At 47.6% G+C, this 22,990-nt stretch overlaps 1 protein-coding gene and 1 non-coding gene across 2 annotated transcripts; one reads left to right on the forward strand and one right to left on the reverse strand.

Moving 5' to 3' along the window:
• Nucleotides 1–1,087: 1,087 nt before the first annotated feature.
• HHIPL2 (HHIP like 2) lies at nucleotides 1,088–17,768 on the forward strand. The gene is made up of 9 exons (XM_007672470.2): nucleotides 1,088–1,491; nucleotides 5,228–5,880; nucleotides 6,593–6,736; nucleotides 8,643–8,974; nucleotides 9,399–9,525; nucleotides 9,849–9,994; nucleotides 13,338–13,419; nucleotides 15,819–15,901; nucleotides 17,073–17,768. Exons 1-9 carry the CDS (start codon nucleotides 1,174–1,176, stop codon nucleotides 17,492–17,494), a joined length of 2,307 nt encoding a protein of 768 aa, XP_007670660.2. The 5' UTR covers nucleotides 1,088–1,173; the 3' UTR covers nucleotides 17,495–17,768.
• Nucleotides 17,769–20,533: 2,765 nt separating this feature from the next.
• Nucleotides 20,534–20,606, reverse strand: TRNAT-UGU. The gene has a single exon. It is a non-coding gene; the product is annotated as a tRNA-Thr (tRNA).
• Nucleotides 20,607–22,990: the final 2,384 nt, after the last annotated feature.

Below are 22,990 nucleotides of genomic sequence, written 5' to 3' on the forward strand. Positions count from 1 at the left end.
TACACTTAGAAGTCCAGCAGAGCCACCAGTGCGCACTATAAAATTGTGGTTGTGTAGATGAGTCCATAATGCTTCTATTGAAACCCTAAAGTGCATGAGGAGGTGGTGTGAGTGCATATGCGTGTGGGGAAATCTCTTGAAACACACCTGCAGGCAGAATTCATACCACTCACCAGCTTTACAAGGGACAGTATTTGGCCAAAGGAAAATTCCAGGTTCTGACTAAAGCTATGAAAAAGTTGGCAGGAGAAAAGATAGCTCCCCACCTTGCCTGAGCTTACACTTTGGATATGGCTCTTGCCAGCTCGGGGCTGGGCTAGGGTGCTTCTGTCCCCCCTAGATTTCTCCTGAAGGATCCAAGAATGAGAAGGATGCAGAGGCAACCCTGGACCCTGTGTGATTAATGCTAATATGATTAGCACGGCAGGAACACTTGAGGTGTGAGGGTGTTCCAGCCTGTTGTATTCTGATTCAGATGTCTCATAAAGCCCTTCAACCTGGGACTCTGGTCTGGAAAGAAACTATTGGCTCAGTGTGAAGGTGTGTGGCTGGCTCAGAACAAATAGACTCATTCCCTTGTTTATTTTCTCAACATCACAGACCTTTGCAGAGCTACAGGGAAATTTTAGATACATTCAGTGTTTTGGGTAGGACATGAGGCAGCAGAATTAGGGAAAATTCTTCCGGCAACACCCTGGATACAGCGCCGTGTGGTGTCACAAGAAGCAGGTGTGTTAGCAATAGTGCTGGACCCAGCGAGCACTATAGAGTATGTTTCCTTTAACCCAGGTTCTCACTCTCACATCCTAGAAGTGAGTGTGTGGCTTCTATCTCATGCTCTCCTATTTCTGTTTCATCTTTGCTCATTGATGACTTCACTGATTCCAGAGCATTGGAACCAGGGAGAATCCATCCATTTTTGATTTGGCTGGCACCTGACTGCTGCCTAGGGGCTGTTCCAATCCCTGCTCCCTCTGGAGTTCTTCCAGGAGATCTGTGGGGTGAAGAGAGGGAAGATTCCCTAGTCGCCCATCTGGAGGCTGGAAGGACTCTAGCAAGAACTAGAGAGAGAGAAAAGGGAGGGGAAGGAAGAGGAGGAGGAAAGAGGGGAGGGAGGAGAGAACCGGGAAGAGAGCCTGCGCTCACAGCAGCGGGAGCATTCCTCGTGCCAGGATGCCGAGGGAGCTGGCTCCTCGAGGGAGCCCAAGTTCCTGGCTCTCTACCTCCTCCACCTCCTCGTGTCTCTGCCTCTGCTTCTTGCTCTTGCTAGGCCAGGCCACCTTGCTGCAGGGCCACCCCCAGTGCCTGGACTACGGGCCTCCATTCCGGCCCTCCGTGCACCTGCGGTTCTGCTCTGACTACCAGACCTTTGGCTGCTGCAGCCCGACCAAGGATCAGCGCATTGCTGCTCGCTACAAGGAAATCATGGATTCCTTTGACCTGCAGGGTTCCAGGCTCTGCGGGGGCTATATCAAGGACATCCTCTGCCAGGTAAGCAGGGCAGGCAGGGGTGGGGGGCGGTCTACAGGCTCCAGCCGTTGACCCCCCATCCTGGCAGCCAAGGTGCTGAGACGGAGGCAGCAGGACCAGGAGGAGAAGCATCATGGCCTCGTGGCTTGGGAGTCAGAGGACGTGGGTTCCCAGCTGTGCATCTGTCTGCTGTGTGACCTTGGGCAAGTCACTTCCCTTCTCTGGGCTTCCATTACCTCATCTGTAAAATGGGGATTAAGGCTGTGAGCCCCAAGTGGGACATCCTGATTACGTTGTATCTACCCCACCGCTTAGAACAGTGCTTAGCCCATAGTAAGTGCTTAACAAACACCATCATCATTATTACTATTATTTCCCAGCTCTGAGGTCTGCTGCTTGGGAGGTCGGCAGGGTGAGTCATCAGGGAAGTCTTCCCTTGAGGCTGTAGTTAGCAGTTCCCTCTGAGCTCCCTGCCTTTTAAGTAGAGGTGGGTAAGATCCAGCCTCAGGGCCTCCAAGTAGGATGTTCTTCCTGGAAGTTTCTCAGTCGGTCAGTCATATTTATTGAGTGCTCTTGGTGTGCAGAGCACTGTACTAAACACTTGGGAGAGTACAATATAACAGACACATTCCCTGCCCATAATAGGTTACTCAGGAGTTGGAAAGGCTGTAGTTTTCTGGTTTTTTCCCTCTTATAGTGTGGAGATGCTGCTTCCTCTGAAGTTCTCTCCTGGGTCTGCTTGCAGTGCTCTGAACCTAGAGGTGGAGGGGTCCTGCTTCTCTACCAGGGGGCTCAACAGAAATCTCTGGCTGGTTGCATGTTGGCGTGAGTCACGCAGGTTCCATCCTCCCTCACACCCTTAATGAAGCCAAAATCCGCACTGCACAGAAGCACCAACTTCTCTTAGCTGGGTTCTCAACCTAAATGTGTCCCCGGGGCTAGTAAGATGCTGACTTTCTGGGAGTCTTAGAAGTTTCAGAGAGCAGGATGTACAGCTGTTGTCTTTGGGGTTCTTGGAATGAACTGAACCCAAACAAACGTGTACTATGGGGTCAGCCCTAGAGCAGACCCACCAGTTTCCTTGGGGTCTTTAGGAGTCCCTTGGAGTTTCTATGTACTGGAGTGTACCGTGTGCTGAGTACTGCACTAAATGCTTGGGTAAGTATGACAAGTAGCAAAAGATGGGGTACCTGCCCTCAAATAACTTTCAGTCTAGTGGACTGGTCATCGCCAAGACAGAGAAAACCGACAGGCTGGCAATTTTCAGGAGTAGCATTTTAAATCAAGAACGTGCTCAGCTACTGAGAGGCAGCATGTTTGCAGCATTTACTTCAGTAACCCGAAGAAGCTGCTATTTGGATAGCCTTGAAGCCCAAGATTTTTGCTTTCAAATGTGAAAATCCAGGAAAGGTTGATCATTTCCAGAGGAACATTAGGCTTTTCAAGCCCCTAAGTTCACCAGCCTTTGGACACTTATTATGAGAGGTGGCTGGAATGAGGCAGCAAAATATTATTTTAATTATTTTCTGTTAGGGGCTTTTCATACTTCTAACATTACTATTTGTTGGCCTTATGCAAAACCTGTCTACAAATACCTCGAAAACCATTGAAAGAATTCATGTTGGTTCGCCACAAGACTTCATTTTGTTCTGTAGCTGTTTCTTCTGATCCTATATTACTGTTAATGGGGTTAATATTAACGGGCTTTTCTTTATAAATACAGCTCCAATAGAGTAGTAGTAACAATTTCTTGAACACCCATTGGGTGCAATGCATTTTAATCAGACTCTGCAGAAATATAGTATCATTAGTCATAACACTATATAGTAGTAAAGGAAATAGGAATAAATAATAAACTTGCTCTAATTCAGGCTTCTGATTGCCTGTCACATAATTACAAGTCTTTAACCTCAACAATATGTGATCATAATGTCCCTGGCTAGTTGCCTGTGTTGTTTTTACTGTAAATACTGGAATATCTCTCATGCATCTGTTTTTGTTTGTTTTTTAATTTCTTTTTGGTATTTAAGCGCTTACTATGTTCCAGGCACTGTATTAAATCCTGGAGAGATATAAGATAGTCGGGTATATAAAATAGTTAGGTTGGACCCAGTATATGTCCCAAATGGGACTCTCAATCTTAATCTGCATTGCACAGAGTTTAAGTGACTAGCCCAAGGTCTCACTGCAGGCAGGTGGCAGAGCTGAGATGAGAACCCAGATCCTTCTGACTCCCAGGCCTGTGCTCTATCCCCTAGACAACACTGCTTCTGTTGTATGTACCCAGCACTCGCACTGATTAGGCGTTCAATAAATACCATTATTTCTATGATAATCCCAACATTAGTGATAGCAACGAGGCTGTCACTCCCTCTGCGTAGAAGAGAGTGGCTCAGGTAGACCACTAGGTAGACAACCCTGACGGGGGGCATTTGCCTGCTGCTTCCTGAGCTTCCCAGCTCAAGAAGGGAGTGTGTCCTGAGGAGGGGGGAGTGTGGATATGGGGAATATGCAACAGAAATGATTCCCCTGTAGCACTGCCTCATCCGTACACCTCCCCTCCACTAGTCGGGAGGTATATTAACAAGCCTGTGCTTCTTGGGGAGAAATGAGCTGGGAGTGTTGAATGCCTCAGAGAACAGATAAAACAGTTTCCTCACTCAAGAAACTCACGTTCAGAAACAATTTCTGACTGATAGGAGTATACACAGATAGCTTGTTATCGGCAGGGAACGTGTCTGCTGATTCTGTTGCATTGACTCTGCCAAGCGCTTAGTACAGTGCTCTGCATATAGTAAGAGCTCAGTAAATACCATTGCCTGATTGATGTTCAAAACACTTTACTACTGCCTTGTTTAGCCTGGGTCAGCGTTAAGCCCTGAGCACTTTATGTGTCCATGCAGAAGATAGTGGTTTAGCTATTTCTTACTGTGAGAAGGGGATGAAACCGTCAGAAGTTGGGGGATGCATTTTAGGCCAGTTGTAAAAGTGGTAAAAATTTCTGGCTGAAGAACCATTTAGGACATCTTACATTGTTGATGGGTCCAGTTAAAAAAAAAAAAAGGCTGCGGTGACTGGGGAAGAGGTAGCTCTCATGAAACAGGGGGACCCCCGTCCTTGTGAAGAGTGCCATCATCTCTACTTCTAGTTGCTATTGCCAAAGCTCCTGACTTCTTTTTTTATTGCCAACACCCCATTTTCTAAATTTTATCATTTAAAATTTACTCTCTGGGTGGTCAGTAAGAGGTGAATAATGTCCAGGGCCACATATCGCGGTTGTGGGGAGGAACCCATCCAAGAGCCATTATCTGATAATAATGTTGGTATTTGTTAAGCACTTACAATGTGCAGAGCACCGTTCTAAGCGCTGGGGTAGATAGAGGGTAATCAGGTTGTTCCACGTGAGGCTCACAGTTAATCCCCATTTTACAGATGAGGTAACTGAGGCACAGCGAAGTGAAATGACTTGCCCACAGTCACACAGCTGACAAGTGGCAGAGCCGGGAGTCGAACCCATGACCTCTGACTCCGAAGCCCAGGCTCTTTCCACTGAGCCACGCCCAGAGCACCAGTGCACCCATTTGGGGACCACTTGTTGACTCTGGGGGAATTGTAAATTTGTAATTGGCTCAAGAGCCACAGTTTGACCATCCTGTTCTAAGATTAGCTTATAGTCCACATGGCTCTCTACTGGTCCCTCAGTGTCAGTCTGGCCCTAGGGAATTCCCTTCCTGATAGTCTCCCTGCTTCTCTCTAGGAATGCTCCCCCTTCGCGGCCCACCTCTATGATGCCGAGAACCCTCAGACACCCCTCCGGAACCTTCCGGGCCTCTGTTCTGACTACTGCTCTGCTTTCCACCATGACTGCCGCTCTGCCATCTCCCTCTTGACCAGTGACCGGCGCCTTAGGGAGTCCTGCGACAGGGGTGGTGCCCACTTCTGCCACCTCCTCAGCCTCCCTGACCGGGACTACTGCTTCCCCAACGTGCTCAGGAACACCCAGCTCAATCGTAACTTGGGCGCAGTGGGGGAGGACCCGCGGGGCTGCTTGCAGCTCTGCCTGACCGAGGTGGCCAACTGGCTGAGGAACCCGGTGGCCATGGTGCATGCTGGCGACGGCACCCACCGTCTCTTTGTGGCTGAGCAGGTTGGGGTGGTCTGGGTCTACCTGCCCAACTGGAGTCGGCTGGAGGAGCCCTTCCTGGATCTCAAGAGCCTGGTCTTGACCACCCCGTGGATTGGCGACGAGAGGGGCTTCCTGGGGCTGGCTTTCCACCCCGACTTCCGCCGAAACCGCAAGTTCTACATCTATTACTCCTGTCTGGACAAGAAGAAGGTGGAGAAGATCCACATCAGTGAGATGAAGGCTTCTCGAGCTGATGCCAACAAGGCCGACCCAAACTCTGAAAGGTGAGAGAGCTTCTTTGGGAGTTGAAACTCCCTCCTCTCTGTGAGCATGAGTGAGACTTAGTCTTCACTGGTGAGCTGAAAGAGCTCCCGGGAGAGATTCAGAGCCTCTAGCTTGTTGCATTTACAAAGCACACTTTGCTGACTATCCAAGATGCTCAGTGATGTCCCTCACTGGCTCAAGGAGCTTCCGGAGATTCTCCATTGCTCCATGGCTTTCAAGTCTTGTCCACATTCTGCTGGTTTGCAGAGTGTGGGGCCTAAGAGTTGGTAAGAGATGGCTCCTTCCCCTCCTCCCTTTTCTGCCTCCCACCCTCTCCCATGTCTTTTAGAAAGGTAGGATTGGAAAGAACCCTCTGGGCACAGAGATGTAGCGATCCCACCTGCTTAAAGAAAAAAGGTTGTTTTAGCAGGACACCCTGGACCCTGAAATTACTGGAATGACCATTACCATACTATACCCTGCTCATCCCCATCAAGCACGTATCCCTACCTTGCAGAGTGAAGTGGGAAAACTCTAATTGTTTATCTGAATCAGAACCTTGGCAGAATGCTCAGCACACAGAAAGTGCTTCCTGAGTTATACAATCAGTCAATGGGATGAACTTGATTGACCCTTCATAGCAGGGGGAAGATTATAGGCAACTTGAGAACTGACCATTTCTGTGAGGCATCAAGACTCTGAGTTGCAGCGTGTCTTGTTTCTGTCTTGTAGGATCATCCTGGAGCTGGACGAACCGGCTGCCAATCACAACGGTGGGCAACTCCTTTTCGGCCTGGATGGTTATATGTATATATTCACTGGGGATGGCGGGCAAGCTGGGGACCCCTTTGGCAAGTTTGGGAATGCTCAGAACAAGTAAGCTGGAGGCTGGGTGTCTGTGTCCGGGTGGGGGCTTGTAGGTATGTCTGAGCTGCAGCTGAACAGAGATTTCATATACAGGAGGCTTGAGGCCAAAGCTCTTTTCCCAGAGTCATTTGTGACCATGAGTTCCTCTGATGGCCAGGAGGCAAGGGGAAGGGGAGCTAGATTAGGGTTCAAAATTCCTGTTCTAAATACTATTGCTCCATGGGAAGGAATGTGGCGTAGTAGAAAGAGCCCGGTCTGGGAATTAGAAGACCTGAGCTGTAACCCTGGCTCTGCCACTTTCCTGCTGGGTGACCTTGGGCAAGTCACTCAACTTCTCTGTGTTTTAGCTACCTCATCTGTAAAATGGGGATTAAAGCTGTGAGCCCCCTGTGGGACATGGACTGTGTCCAACCTGATTGTCTTTCATATGCTCCACTGCTTAGTAGATGCCTGGCACATAAGTAAGCACTTAAATACCATAAAAAAAAAAATCAAAGAACAAAAACTTAACCCCATGGCCTCTCCATATTAGGAGAGGCCTTGTATGTGGCCTCTCGAGGGAGGAAGAGTGACTGATAGGATGGCACATGAAAGTCAGTATTACAAAGGAGCAGCAGGGTCCTGTGGAAACAGCCTGGGCCTATGACTTGGGAAAGTCACTTAGGTTTGCTGGGTTTCAATTTCCTCATCTATGCAATGGGAATTAAATATCTGTTCTCCCTCCTACTTAGACTGTGACCCTTGTATGGGACGGGGACTGGGTCCAATCTGCATATACTCTATCCACCCCAGGGCTTAGTACACCGTTTGGCACATAGTAATTGCTTAGCAATACCACAGTTATTATTATTAGAGTCATCAGCTGAGTCCTTGAGAAGAGAGAGATGGTGGTTTTGTTTTTCTGTGGGTTTTTTTGGTTTTTGTTTTTTTGCATTGGGTAGAGGTCCAGTTGATTTCTCGTGTATAATTATCACCATAATCATCATAATAAAGGCTCAGGCATTTGCTTCCCTGTAAATCCCATCATCATGGCCTATTGGAAAGAGCCCAGGATGGGGAGTGGGGAGACTTGTTCTAATCCTGGCTGCCCCACTCACCTGCTGGATGACATTGGGGAAGTCACTTAACCTCTCTCTTCCCCATCTGAAAAATGGGGATAAATGACCTGTTCTCCTCCCTCTCGGACTGTGAGTCCCTTGTGGGACAGGGACTCTGTCCAATCTGATTAACTTGGTTCTATCCCAATGCTTTCATAATACTTGGTATTTTAAGTACCTAATCAATATAGTCATTATATGCTGCTTTAATATGTCCAGTACCTAGAAGGGTTAAGACAAGGGGCTGTGGCCCTGCCCTGGTGGCCTCAGTTCCATTGTGTTGGGAGCACAACTGGGGCCCTAGTAGCTCAGGCCTAAACCCAGTTTTAGGCGTAGGGAGGAGGGGTGGCAACCCTCTGTGGCCTTGACAGTCTCCCAACTCCAGGGAGAAACAGTGAACTGCCGGTCAGCCCTCAGCCAATTTAGTGAACCCTGCTCTCCTCCTTGCTCAGCCCAGGACCCCAGTAAGTTCGCCATTATCCTTTTCCCTACTCTTTCCTACTGCCGCCTTTTTGACCATTTAGCTGCTTTTCATACCTCGGGTGTCAACAGCAGAGATTGGACGGGAGCAGAGTGAGGAGATGAGACTCATATCAGTCCCGTTTTCACCTTGTCAACGGCTCTGGGAAAAACGTGGAGAGGGAACGAGGTTTGGGGCATATCTGTGGGCTAGAAGGACACTTAGTCTCATTGTTAAAGACAAACCAGAGCTGTCTGGGGGAACCCAGCATATGTCTCCCTGTGAACTGGGTCAATACAGTAGTTATGATTCCTTCTCAGTCGTGCTCACACTGGGCCTGTTTTTGGCTTTATTTCAGGAGCTCCCTGCTGGGGAAGGTTTTACGGATAGACGTGACCAGGGCCTACACCTACGGCCAGCACTACCGGATCCCCCCAGATAACCCCTTCGTCTCCGAACCGGGGGCTCATCCTGCCATCTACGCATATGGAGTCAGGAACATGTGGAGATGTGCCGTGGACCGTGGGGACCCAGCCACCCACCGAGGCAGAGGCAGGATATTCTGTGGTGATGTGGGCCAGAACCGGTTCGAAGAAGTCGACCTCATCGTTAAAGGAGGGAACTACGGATGGAGGGCCAAGGAGGGGTTCGAGTGCTACGACAAAAAGCTCTGCCATAATGCCTCTTTAGGTAAGCAGTATGGTGGGCCCATCTATTTCTCTCTCCTAGACCTGAGCAGAAAAAGCCCATTGAGGTGGGAGTCACAAGCAGTTTTGTTTGACCTGATAAAGCAAACTGAGCACCTGGAAAGTTCGGCCGGGAAGATAAACTCAGGTCCTCTAATTCCCAGGCCTCTGCCTCATCTGATGGGGACTTTCCAGCTGTCTCTTTTCCTGATGATGTCAGAAATGGGAAGCTGTGGGCCAGGCTATACACACTGCATTGGTGCTCTGCACATAAGTGCTCAGTAAATATGATCGAATGAAGAACCAGAGCTTTCTGCACCTGACAAAAACACACTCAAGCAGAAGACTTTCCCGTTGAATTAGGCACCATGATGGGATGCTCTGCCCTTCCAGACCTCCAATGACATGCTCTCCCTTTCTCCGCACAGATGATGTGTTGCCAATCTATGCGTATGATCATGCCATAGGGAAGTCAGTTACTGGCGGATATGTCTACAGGGGCTGTGAGTCCCCTAACCTTAATGGCCTTTACATCTTCGGGGACTTCATGAGTGGGTAAGGAGAGCTCAGCATTTCCTTTTCTGGTTTCCTCCCTTGGACAGTTACCTTTGGGGGTTGGGGGTGGGGAAACTGAGTCTTGTCAGTCAGGGACTTAAAACAGTCCAGCATTCACATTCTAAGGTCCCTGTTTTGGCCTTTCCCAGAGCTCCTGTAATCAGGGGCATACACTGAGATGGCATGAGGAAAAAAGTTTTGTTTGAACCTAAGAAGAATCTAGGAAGAGGTCCCTGCCATCCTAGTTATAGGATTCAAGGGGTCTCTGTTCCTTTCAGAGGATTTATGGAATCCTAAAACATAAGGTTTTACTTTTCATCTAGTCGACTTATGGCTTTGCAGGAAGATGGGAGGACGAATAGATGGAAGAAACAAGATATCTGCATCGGAAACACTCAGGCTTGTGCCTTCCCAGGGCTAATCAGCACTTACAGCAAATTTATCATCTCCTTTGCCGAAGATGAAGCAGGTAATTATCAGAAGCAGCTGCTATTGGTTCACCCGAGCTGTGCACCAGTGAGTTAGGGAGTACAGGGACCCTCTCTGTGGATGGTAATTTAGTGTGTATTCACCGTTTGCTGCCCTCTCCCCATCCAGTTAAGCTTCAACATTGCCCAAGGTCCTCAGCGTTCTCCATTCCCAGATCTGGCCATGGCCATTCAGGCAGGCAGTCGGTCAGAATAAACCACTGGGGCCTTGAGGTCCCGAGTTGGGGATAGGCATGGTCTTCCTTTGGGGACATGGGAGAGAAACAACAGTAGTAGTGAATAGTGTCAGCAAGGTGTTCTGAAGGAACCCCGGTAGTGATCACCACTTACAATGTTTAAATACAGTATTAACATTTCCTCCTTAGTGCAAAACACTGCATTATACCCTGCACAGGTTGGGACTGAGAGACTTAAAATGTCTGTCAGAGGAAGGACTTTCTGGAATCAGTCAATAGTATTTACTGAGGAGCCCTGTGACCAGAGCACTTTGGAAGGTGATTTTCTGGATATTTTCATATATAGCTATCTGAGATGATTTAGGTTAGGTCTTGCCCGGAGGCAGGAGGATGGGCGAGATTGACCTCTTGCGTTTCCTTCTAGTCCTAGGATTCCATAGTCTCTGCCTCTTCAAAGTTCATTCATTCATTCATTCAATAGTATTTATTGAGCACTTACTATGTGCAGAGCACTGTACTAAGCGCTTGGGATGAACAAGTCGGCAACAGATAGAGACGGTCCCTGCCGTTTGACGGGCTTACAGTCTAATCGGGGGAGACGGACAGACAAGAACAATGGCACTAAACAACTTCAAGGGGAAGAACATCTCGTAAAAACAATGGCAACTAAATAGAATCAAGGCGATGTACAATTCATTAACAAAATAAATAGGGTAACGAAAATATATACAGTTGAGCGGACAAGTACAGTGCTGTGGGGATGGGAAGGGAGAGGTGGAGGAGCAGAGGGAAAAGGGGAAAATGAGGCTTTAGCTGCGGAGAGGTAAAGGGGGGATGGCAGAGGGAGTAGAGGGGGACGAGGAGCTCAGTCTGGGAACGCCTCTTGGAGGAGGTGATTTTTAAGTAGGGTTTTGAAGAGGGAAAGAGAATCGATTTGGCGGAGGTGAGGAGGGAGGGCGTTCCACAAAGTTGAAGATCTGGGAATGGGTGACAGGGAAGGGCTAATTAGAACCACCTATATATTTTGGTGTCTCTTCCCTAAATAATGATAAAAATAATTGTGATAGTTTATCACTCTGTGCCAAGCACTGAACTAAGCAGTGGGGTAGATACAAGAAAAATAGGTTACATACAGTCCCTATTCTAAATGGGGCTCACAGTTTAATGGAGGGAGAATATTTCATCCCCATTTTATGTGAGGAAACTGAGGCTCAGAGCTGTGAAAGGACTTGCCCAAGGCAATGCTCTGCACACACACAGTAAGGGCCAAGTAAATATCATTGATTGAAGTGGCTGAGCCACCATTAGGACCCTAGTTCCTGACATCATAAACAAGGGGGCAAATGTTAAAAGGAGTCCAACCCACGCAGAAAAGGCACTCAACAAATTTTCGGGTTCTGTACTCTCAGTTAACATATGAAGCCTGAAGGGGGTTAGTTAAATTGAACACCTTATGATGTAAGGGGATGTTTTGGAAATGTAAGTACTGGGAAGAGAACAAGGTTACTCCACGTTCCAAATAGCATACACCACCTGAAGAGTTTTGGCTGCCTGATGAGTCCTGAGGTGGAGCAAGGGGGATGATAAAAGGCCGTCTTGACCACTCTGGGGACTCTGCTCGTTCTGGACCAAGCAGGAACAAGAGCTTGCCTGTGTATCCCGGCACCAGTGTGTCCTGGGCAGCAGCTTGCAGGACAGCCGCACTGTGGTTAGGTGACTGTGGCCTGTGGTACTTGCACACTGTCATCCCAAGAAGGAGAAAGCTGTCTTTGAAGATTGGGGAGCATATCTGGCAAAGAAACTGATGCCTCTTAGGCTGGGGATTCGTGGAGAGGATACAGAGAAGTGTTTACAAAGCCAGGGTGGGCCCTGGCGATTTCCACCCAGGGGAGAGTTGAGACCGGATTTGGGGAAATAGCTGTCTAAAAATCCTAGGCCCACCACAGGAAGGAAGGAAATAAATCATCCAGTTACCAAACCCAAATCTGAACGGCACTGACCTGGCTGCCACCAGTGCATTGTGGCATTCTGGGGGCTGGACTCATTTAACTCTCCAAAGTCTCCAAAAAATAAGGGGGGCTGGAGGAGGGTTTTTCACATGCATCGTCAAACCTTCACATTCTGCTGTTTTGGGGGCATTTTTGTTAGTATTTCTGGAGTGGAAAGAGGAGTGAGGAAGTAAGGTGGGGGAAACAGAAGAGTTAATCAGATCCTGAGAGGAGAGGGGAGTTGTTAAAGTTGGGTAGGAGAAAAAGTAGAAAGGCAAAGAGGAAGTGAAGGGGAGGGAGGCAGAAAAGGGAAGGAGGAAGGAATCAAGGAAAAGGGAGAATACGGGGGTGATGGTGGTGAAGCAGCATAGTCTTGTGGATAGTGCTTGGGCCTGAGAGTCAGGAAGACCTGGGTTCTTATCCTAGCTCCACCACTTGTCTGCTGTGAGGTCTTGGGCAAGTCACTTAACTTCTCTGTGCCTCAGTTCTCATCTATAAAATGGGGATTAAAACTGTGAGACCCATATAGGACATGGATTCTGCCTACCCTGATTAGCTTGTATCTACCCCAGTACTTAGTACAGTGTCTGGCCTACTATAAGTGCTTAACAAATAGCATATTTTTTTTTAAAGGCATCAAAGAGGAAAAGACAATCCAGAGCACTCATACTGATCCCAAAGAAGCATCACAAATTAATGAATACAATTTAGAGACATAGCGAAAGAAGCTCAGACACAGACCCTGCAGACTCAGAGGTGGCGTGGGCTAGGCAGGCATGACTTGGCCTGGGAATCGAATGTTAGCAGAATTGATGTTTATGGAGTGCCATGTGTGGAGCACTGTAGTAAGCGCTTGGGAAAGGCCAATAGAAGCCAAACACATTTTCTTTGCACACAGGAGATTACAGTTTAGGGGTCTAGTCTTGCTCCAACCAGAGAGGGAGGGTGATTTCACCTAAAACCTCTCGTTTCAGCTAGGAAAAGAACCTTAGAGGTATGCAAACCCTTCACTCATGTCACTTACCTGCTGTGGCTATGAGGGTATGTTAGAGAGGTAAGAAGTGTGAAGTCTAGTTGTTGTAAAAAGTTGTCACTTGCTCGAAGGATGCTGATTATTTTTAGGTGAAATCCTGATCTCTCCTCTGTCCCTGGATTCTTAGGGGAGCTGTATTTTTTGTCCACATCTTATCCAAGTGCCTACACTCCCCACGGATCGATCTACAAATTTGTTGATCCTGCAAGGTACGTGTTTTCATTTCTCGTGGGTGTCTGAATCCTTCCTCATCTCCATGGATGAAATTGTGAGGGATCTGGTCCCCAGGATTTACTCTGATTCTTCATTGAGAATCAAAATCTTCACCTCAACACCACCCTCCCCAAAATTAAGGAGGGAATGCTGGTGGGCAGTCAGTATCTTTAGGCCTGGCCCGTGTCGGCATGACCACTGAGAGTATGGGAAAGCGAGAGTCACATTTTCTACTGTGGCCTGACATTTGAGGATCTGTCTGGAGAGGAAGGACCAAGATGTTTCCCCAGGGACTGTTTAATTTGCAATTGTCTCTCATGGCAGGTGGCTTTGAGTGTTGAACCTTTTGAAAAGGGAGTGTTTTCTTCTATTGGGCTGCCTGGGGAGGCCCTCAGTGAATTGGAGGACAGTGGCCTGGGTCCCCCCAAAAGGCTTCCTTTAGGGCTGGCTGGGCTTGGAGCCTTACTCACCGGCTTCTGTTTGGCAACAGTGGGACTCAGGTTTATGTTTTCCGAGTAGTTCATGGAAGGCCACATGGCTGGGCAGCTGTCAATGGCTGGCTCAGAAGAAAGCAGCATCTTTCAGCTCTGTTTTAGGACATCCCACTGTCATAGTTGGGGCCAGGGATTGCTAAGGAACAACCAGGCTCTAACAACTTGTGTTGTCTCCTATGCTATTAACCAGCCTCCTCACCCCAACAGGGCAGGAATTAATCTGCATTTGATACCTCATGGGAATCGAGCAGGTGACCCAGCAGGTTTTTTGTATTTGTTTTTTTTAAATGGTATTTTTAAAAATGGTATTTGTTAATCGCTTACTATATAGCAGGCACTGTACTAAGTGCTGTGGTAGGTATAAGCTAATCAATTTGGACCCCGTCCATGTTCCACATGGGGCTCACACTTACTCCCCATTTTACAGTTGAGGCAGTTGAAGCACAGGGAAGTGAAGTGATTTGCCCAAGATCACACAGCAGATAAGTGGCAGAGCTGAGAATAGAACACAATTTCTTCTTACTCCCAGTCCCGCGCTCTCCCGTTAGGCCACACTGCTTCTCAGCCAGATAGCTCCTTCTCATGGAGACAGACTGTCAGCCTCCTAGTTCTCTCCACGGGATTTAGGTTCAGCGTGGCTTGAAATCCCTGGGCCCAGAGCAGGCTCCCAGACCCAAGGAGCTGGGGAAATGGACAGTGATCCATAGGTTATCCACAGTAGGACTGGCCTGATCCAGCCCCAGTCCCCACGCAACAGTGGTGCCCAAGAGGAAATAGTCTGTGTTGTTGGACTTGATAGTCATGAATTTATTCTGACCATTTCTGGTTTGGTTTGAAATATGCCACTGGCTGCCACACTCTTCGAACCCTGCTCAGTCCAGCTTTATGCCAACCCTACCCAGGCCCTTGGGAATCATTGGCTTCTGGAGTCCTTGAAAAAAAATGCAGATCTGGGATCCCCGGGGTCTTGTTCAATCCCACATGCCATGCGCCCCCCCCCCCCCCCCCAAGGCAGCTTTTTTCTTTGGAACCAAGGTTACCTCCCTTTTCTCCTTGAGGGCCTTTTCTCCTGCAAGGTCAAGTTATTCCCTTCTTCCTCAAATCTACCAAGTTAAATCTACCAAGGTACATCCATTCGCACCTTCAAAATCCTCCTTAAATACCTCCTCCAAGAAGCCTCCTTGGATTAAAACCCACTCTCCTGGTCATGTCATCCTAACCACCTCCTGCCGCTCATATGTATATTTGTTAACCATTTTAGAAAAAATGGACTTATCTACTTTTGTGTTTATCACTTATGTATGCTCTTTTACCTATTGAATGTCTGGCATTTCTGTCCATTTGCCCTCCCCATTTGACCGTTAATGCCTGGCAGACAGGGACTACATCTTTTACTTCTGTGGGAGGTTCCCAAACACCTAGTACAGTGGTCTGCACACAGGTGCTCAATAAATACTAATGAAGGTGAAGATGTTCCGCTCTCAGGCCCTTGGGTCCCAATACTCTTTCCCCCACCACTTTGCTTGCACACTTATTTCTGGCTCTGTTTAGGGCACTGGATCTCAGTGAGGGAGCCTAGGACTATCAGCCTTTATGCCAGCTTTGTCTCTCAAAGTCCCTTCTCTGGGCCTTAGTGTCGTCTCTGGCTGAATAAGGATAGACTTGCTGTCACCGGGCAGCGTGAAACATAATCTCCCAAACCAACTGTAAACCCCTTTGCCAAAGCTCCTGAAATGGTGAAACAACTCTAACAATCTTTGTTGGGGGTTGGGATGTAGGAATAGTCGGGGGTGGGGGAAAGAGGAGGAGGAGGTGGCAGGAAACAGGATTTTGGGTGTGAGGACACTTAAGCCCTGACTTTCCAGTCACACGTTCTCACACTCCCCATCTGGGTTTTCTAGGCGAGCACCTCCAGGCAAGTGCAAACACAGGCCGTTGCCCGTCAAAGTCAAGAGTAAGCGGATCCCATTCACACCACTCGCCAGTAAGTCTCCTGGGTTTCACGTTTTGGGGGTCTGCATCTGGCGATACAAACCAGGGAGTGGGCGGACCCCGGCTGACACTCCTCCGAGGACGACTTGGTCCATCTCAGAATGGCCATGCCGGTTCCCCTGGAAGCCAGCTCATCTCTGCGGCATCCTGTGTTGTGAGGACTGGGCCCTGCTACCCTCCCTTTCATCGACATGAGACAGACACCCTGTACCATCTTCGATTGGCCTGCTCTACAAAGTCAGCATGCAGTACTGAATACAGATCTGCTTGCACAGAATACCTTAAGGAAACAAACTTCAGATATTTGGGGGGAAAAAAAGCATAACAGGGAGAGGTTTGAAGAACGGAAGGCTAGTCCATTTCTCAAACTTCCTCTCCCAGGTCCAAGCCTGGAAACGATTGGTCCTAGGGTCTGATACAACCCTGGGCTCAGGCCTGGGTGGAGGGTGCGTTAAGAAACAGAACTATGGAAGGGGCATGGAGTGCCACTCTTTAAATTCCATAATAATTATAATTGTGGTGTTTGTTAAGTACTTACTATGTGCCAAGCACTCTGCTAAAGCAGACCCTGTTCCTTTCCCACATGGAGCTCATGGTCTAAGAAGGAGGGAGAACAGGTTTTGATTTCCCATTTTACAGAAAAGGAAACAGGCCCAGAGAAGCTAAGTGACTAGCCCAACGTCACACATCTACCACAAGGCCTGAGGCCATGTAAGGGCAGCTTGCCCAGGGCTGCGGGGAGAGAGTCTGGGAGATCCTTGCAGGGGCTGTGACGGGGCGAGACAGGTTGGGTCTCGGGAACAGTGGCCCCTTTAAAGTGAGGATTTCGGCAGCCGCCTGCTTTACCTTCCCCTCATGCTGGCCCTTTGTAAGGGGTAGGATAACATAACTTTTACTGCACATGTAAGTTTGAAAGGGTCACTTTCTGGGCAAACAACCCTACCCTTCAGAGTCTCCCCTCACCCCCAAATTCTCCCTCTGTATCCCCAGTTCCCCATCATGTCTATCTGTGCCTCCACTCTTGCATATTCCTCTAGCGTACAACCCCTTCTCTCTCATCCATGGGAAAGAGGAGTCTTTTTGCCAGTTGTCGATTACGGCATTTCTATTCTTTCTGCTTTCTCAGGATGTACCTTTTCAAAAAGTAAATGATTGTTTCCTAGAAACCATTCTGGGACTGCTTCGAGAGAAGGCAGAAGCAGCTCTTAAGAAATCATCTAATGCAACCTCAGCTTCCTCAGTTCCCACTAGGCATGTGCATTCTGCTCGGAAAGGCTCCTCCAAGAAGCATGTGGCCCTCGAAAGTACCGGGAAACTCTCCCCGAAGAAAAGACCTAGCAAGAAGGCGCCACCCACCTTAGGCACTTGGCCTTCGTTGCCCAAAAAATGGTCTCCCAGGGTGGCCCCTGGTCCTCGAGGGAAGAGACCCAAGAGCCCCAGAGCCCGTGGGGCTAGCCCAACCAAGAGGCCCCCACAGCAGAGAAAAGCCAGAGATGCTGTCTGTCTTCAATGTTCCCTGAGCCAAGGTGGCCAACCAGAAGGAAGGGCTGAAGAGAACTGGGTCCCACCGGGAAACTCCAGCTGAATGCTATTCCTGCTTTTCAGAAATGGGGCCAGCCCCGGGGGATCATGCAGGGTAGGTGGGGCTGAAATGGAGGCTTGATGTAGTTCTTTTTCCCATGAATCCATCTGAGTTGTTAATAAACTTTGTCACACAGTATGCTGGCAGAACCAAGGCCCACGAGGCTCTGTCTGGGAACGAAGTGCTATGTACTATAACCACATGGCGTCACAGTTTCATTTTTTTTTTTTTCCAAATCAACCACCACCCCAAATAAATCAGCATTGTTCAAAGCTCACACATTTGGTCTCTTCAGTTGTTTGAATCGAGGAAACTCACCTCACTCAAAGCTCCAAACAGGACTTATGCTGCACCTTTAGTTCCCTCCGTTCCTTGAATGGAGCCCACAGTCAAGATGGGGAGGGCAGGGCTGCGGGAAGTCTGTCTCTATACCTGACCTTGCTCCCTCTGCACTCCTAACTTTGTTAGGGTCTGGTGGTTTATTTATTCTTCCCATTTCACAGGCTAAGAAACTGAGGCACAGAGGCAAAAGGTATGCTCTCATGATCTAGCATAACTTGCTATTTTTACAGTTCACTGTTCCCAAGAGCTTAGTGTGCCCCATAACCTTCACAACCACTAAGTGATTTGGGTCAAGAGCACAAATGAGTTGCATTTTACAGATGGGGAAATTGAAGTGCAGAGAAGTGAAAGACATTTAAATGACCCACATCAACTAGGGGTGAGGCCAGAGTTAGCTCAATAACTACCACAGATTGATTGAAAGCCTCTAGTTTTACCCCAGCGCTTTGTACAGTGGCACATAGTAAGTGCTTAAAAATTTCATTATTATTACTATTTTCTCATCTTGATTTCCAATGATAGGGTGGCCTTTGTCAGGGCTGGTAGTTGCCACAGGGCAAACGTCCAGAAGATCATATGTCCTGGATGTGGTGGTCTTCAAAGGATTGGAAGCGTGTGAGGGGATTGGTACAAGCGTCTAGTACGGTGCTCTACACACAGTAAGCATGTGAGGGGATTGACACAAGCCTTAGTACAGTGCTTGGCACACAGTGAGCGCTCAATAAATACAATTGAATCTGGGGGCAGGGGAGTCAGGCTTCCGGAGCCTTTACCCTCCGGCTCGTTCAAACTCGGGAGAGTAGGAGGGGGATCCACGCGGGAGAACTATTGCTCATGCCCAGATGCCCAAGTCGTTGGGCGCCAAGTGCCCACCCTAAAACCAGAGCACGAGCTCCACGTGGCACTGGACCCGCATATGGTCGCCTGGAGAGGCCTTGGGCAGACACAAACACAGACTGGAGTCCGTCATTCTGGGTGCATTGACATGCTCCCCTTGTTCTCCCCACATCCCTTCTACATATATCTGTCATTTTATTTATTTATATCGATGTCTGTTTATTGGACGGATGTCTCTCTCCCTCCCCTAGCCTGTGAGCTCACTGTGGGAAGGGATCGTCACTCTTTAGTGCTGTACTGTACTTCCCCAAGCGCTCAGTACAGTGCTATGAGCACAGTCAGCACAGCAGTGTGGCCTAATGGAAGGAGTGGGACGTGGGTTCTAATGCCCACTAGGCCCCTTGTCTGCTGGGTGACCTTGGGTGAGTCATTTCACTGCTGTGCCTCAGTTGCCTTGTCTGTGAAATGGGGATGAAGGCTGTGAGCCACACGTGGGACAACCTCATTACCTTGTATCCACCCCAGCGCTTAGAACGTAGTAAGGGCTTAACAAATTCCATTATTATTATTACTTAGAACAGTGCTTGGCACATAGTAAGCGCTTAACAAATACCATTATAAGTATTACTTAGAACAGTGCTTGGAACATATTAAGCGCTTAACAAATACCATTATTTTTATTATTATTATTACTTAGAACAGTGATTGGCACATAGTAAGCGCTTAACAAATACCGTTATTATAATTATTACTTAGAACAGTGCTTGGAACATAGTAAGCACTTAACAAATACCATTATTTTTATTATTATTATTACTTAGAACAGTGATTGGCACATAGTAAGTGCTTAACAAATACCGTTATTATTATTACTTAGAACAGTGCTTGGCACACAGTAAGTGCTTAACAAATACCATTATTATTATTATTATTAGAACAGTGCTTGGCACATAGTAAGCACTTAAAAAATGCCATTATTATTATTATTTAGAACAGTGCTTGGCACATAGTAAGTGCTTAACAAATACCATTATTATTATTATTAGAACAGTGCTTGACACATAGTAAGCACTTAGCAAATACCATTATTATTATTACTTAGAACAGTGCTTGGCACATAGTAAGCGCTTAGCAAATACCATTATTATTATTATTATTGTTTTTACTTAAAACAGTGCTCGGCACATAGTAAGCGCTTAGCAAATACCATTATTATTATTATTATTGTTTTTACTTAAAACAGTGCTCGGCACATAGTAAGCGCTTAACAAATACCATTATTATTATTACTTAGAATAATGCTTGGCACATAGTAAGCGCTTAACAACTACTATTATTACTATTATTATTATTATTACGATTGAATGAATGAATGAATGCCCGGCCGGGCTTCTCCCTGCTGCAAAGGCAGTGAGATCTCGCGCAGTCATTTTATTATTTATTATTAAAGGTAGTCGAAGGGGAGCTCAGCGGAATTGCATTTTACTGTAGTTCACTCTCCCTCCTCTCCACCTTTTGCAAATTATTTATTGACAAAAAGACTCTTCAAATATCCTCTTCCCGGACTTGGTTTCCCTTCTCGGCCGAGCCGCAAATTCCAACGGCTCCCTCTCCCCACCTGTGAAAAGATCACATTTCTTCGTCCCTACGTATCGGAAAAAATTGTTCCCCTATTTAGAAATCATCTTTAGAGTTTTATTTATATATTTTTTAAAAAAATAAGACGAAATTCCAACGGCTCCCTCTCCCCACCTGTGAAAAGATCACATTTCTTCGTCCCTACGGATCGGAAAAAATTGTTCCCCTATTTAGAAATCATCTTTAGAGTTTTATTTATATATTTTTAAAAAAAATAAGACGCTAAGGCCCCAGCGAGGATCGAACTCGCGACCCCTGGTTTACAAGACCAGTGCTCTAACCACTGAGCTATGGAGCCACCTATCGCTAAGCTTCATATAATATAGTGATAATGATCTACCCCCTGCCTCTTCCTGCCTTTCGGTTTAATTCTGCCTTTATGCCAACGGGTTTTGTTGTTGTTGTTATGTTTTGTTTGGTCGTTTTTAATTTAGGAAGTCGGGAATTAGACTGTATTACCAAATCCATTTTGAAATTAAAGGAAGACTATAACAAATTTTGGGGAAGGCTGAAGAGTAATTAGATTTCTTGCACCTATGCAATCAAACAGGTGCACAAATACACGTGCCACCTTCCTTCCCCTCCCTTCTCCCTTTCTGCTTCCTTTGGGACTTGGATTCAGTCCTGGGAACAACCTCACACTCTTGGATTTTGTCACGGGCTGGGCCAGGCCTTCAATTTTCAGGTAACGCAGGATCTCTCGGGGGATTCTCCGTCCCAGCGTGAGGGGATGGGTAATGGCTAAGGGGTTCATTCAGTCATTCTGGCGTATTTATTGAGCCCTTACTGTGTGCAGAGCACTGTGCTAAGCGCTTGGGAAAGTACAATTCGGCAACAATTACAGTTTTAGTTGAAGCCACGGGAGCGGATCGTCATGATTATCAGTGGTATTTATTGAGCGCAAGGTGCAGAGCACTGTAGTAAGCGATTGGGAGAATACAGTGCAATAGAGTTGGAAGATACGTTCCCTGCCCATGATGAGCGAACAGTCAGTGAGGCATGGGTGACCCCCACAGTTAGGGGGTGAGAGGCAGTGGAAGGAGCGGATGACCCAGACCCTACGATGAACCAGGCCTGAGGTAAGAAGAGAAGAGAACCAGTAAGAAGAGAACCATTCAATAGTATTTATTGAGCGCTTACTATGTGCAGAGCACTGTACTAAGCGCTTGGAATGAACAAGACGGCAACAGATACAGTCCCTGCCCTTTGACGGGCTTACAGTCTAATCGGGGGAGACAGACGAGAACAATGGCAATAAATAGAGTCAAGGGGAAGAACATCTCGTAAGAACAATGGCAACTAAATAGAATCAAGGCGATGTACATTTCATTAACAAAATAAACCAGGGAAGCAGTCCCGCCTAATGGTTAGAGCACGGGCCTGGGAGCCAGAAGGACCTGGGTGCTAATGCCGCCCCTGCCGCCTGTCTGCGGTGTGAGCTTGGGTAAGTCACTTCACTTTTCTGGGCCTCAGTTACCTCATCTGGAAAATGGGAATTAAGACGATGAGCCGTACATAGGACAGGGACTGCGGCCAAACCAATTACGTTGTATCTACCCCAACGCGTAGTACAGTGCTTGGCGCTTAGTAAGTGCTTAACGAATACTACAATTATTAAGCTGGAGAGAACTGCTCTAATAATTGCCCCAGTAGTGTTCCCAGGAGAAGGGAGTGGTCTACAGTGTCAATCAAATGTAGCTAATAGGTCGGGGAGGGTTAGGCTGGAGTAGTCATCATTTACAAATAGTAGCATTTATTGAGCACTTGCTTTGTGCGGAGGACTGTACTAAGCATTTAGGAGAGTACAACAGAGTTAGTAGACACTTTCCCTGTGCACAGCGAGTTTACAGTCTAGTGAGTCTGTTCAATTGGACAAAATAGTAATTATGGCACTTGTTAAGCCCTATGTGGCAAGCACTGTTCTAAGTGCTGGAGTAGATACAAGTCAGTCACGTTGAACACATTCCCTGTCCCACGTGGGGCTCCCACTTTTAATCCCCGTTTTGACAGATGAGGTAACTGAGGCTCAGAGAAGTGAAGTGACTTGCTCGAGGTCACACAGCAGATGCGGAGCAGAGGTAGGATTAGAACCCAGATCCTTGTGATGCCCAGGCCGGTGCTCTATCCACTAAACCAAAGGCCCAGGCCAAGTGTTGATTGGCCTGAGACTCTGGACTCACACACTGATGTTTCCAACTGACCTGACCCCTGGACAATCCCAAAGGGGGGAGGGCAGCTTTTGGCCCAGACCTGACTTTCAGAACCCCCACCTGGTTGTGCCCTGGTCTGGCCACGGCTTGAACCGCCATCAGACTCAGAGTTGGGGACCCTCTTGCCTGGTTCCTCCCTCAGTGCCCATACAGCAGAATTTGCAGAGATCAAAGGGACTCAGTGCATGTAAATTGGGTGGAGAGATGTGGTGGGACTAATGGGGACGATAAGGAGACAGAGGGCTTTGGTTTTCTGACTACCCAGATAAACACCAGGCATTCCTTGATTTCTCCAGAAGCTTCAACAACTGTCTCCTGACTGCTCATGGATGTTCCATCTCCATGAAGAGACATACAGTGTTGGAGGTTTAAGAAAGGTATCTCTTAGCCCCTTCCTCTCATACTTGTACATTTTCAGTTCTCTTCCTGATCACCTCATCCCAGGAGCATCTTTTACTCTTGAAAATATCCA

Source organism: Ornithorhynchus anatinus, chromosome 19 (assembly GCF_004115215.2).
Source record: "Ornithorhynchus anatinus isolate Pmale09 chromosome 19, mOrnAna1.pri.v4, whole genome shotgun sequence".
NCBI classification, from domain to species: domain Eukaryota; kingdom Metazoa; phylum Chordata; class Mammalia; order Monotremata; family Ornithorhynchidae; genus Ornithorhynchus; species Ornithorhynchus anatinus.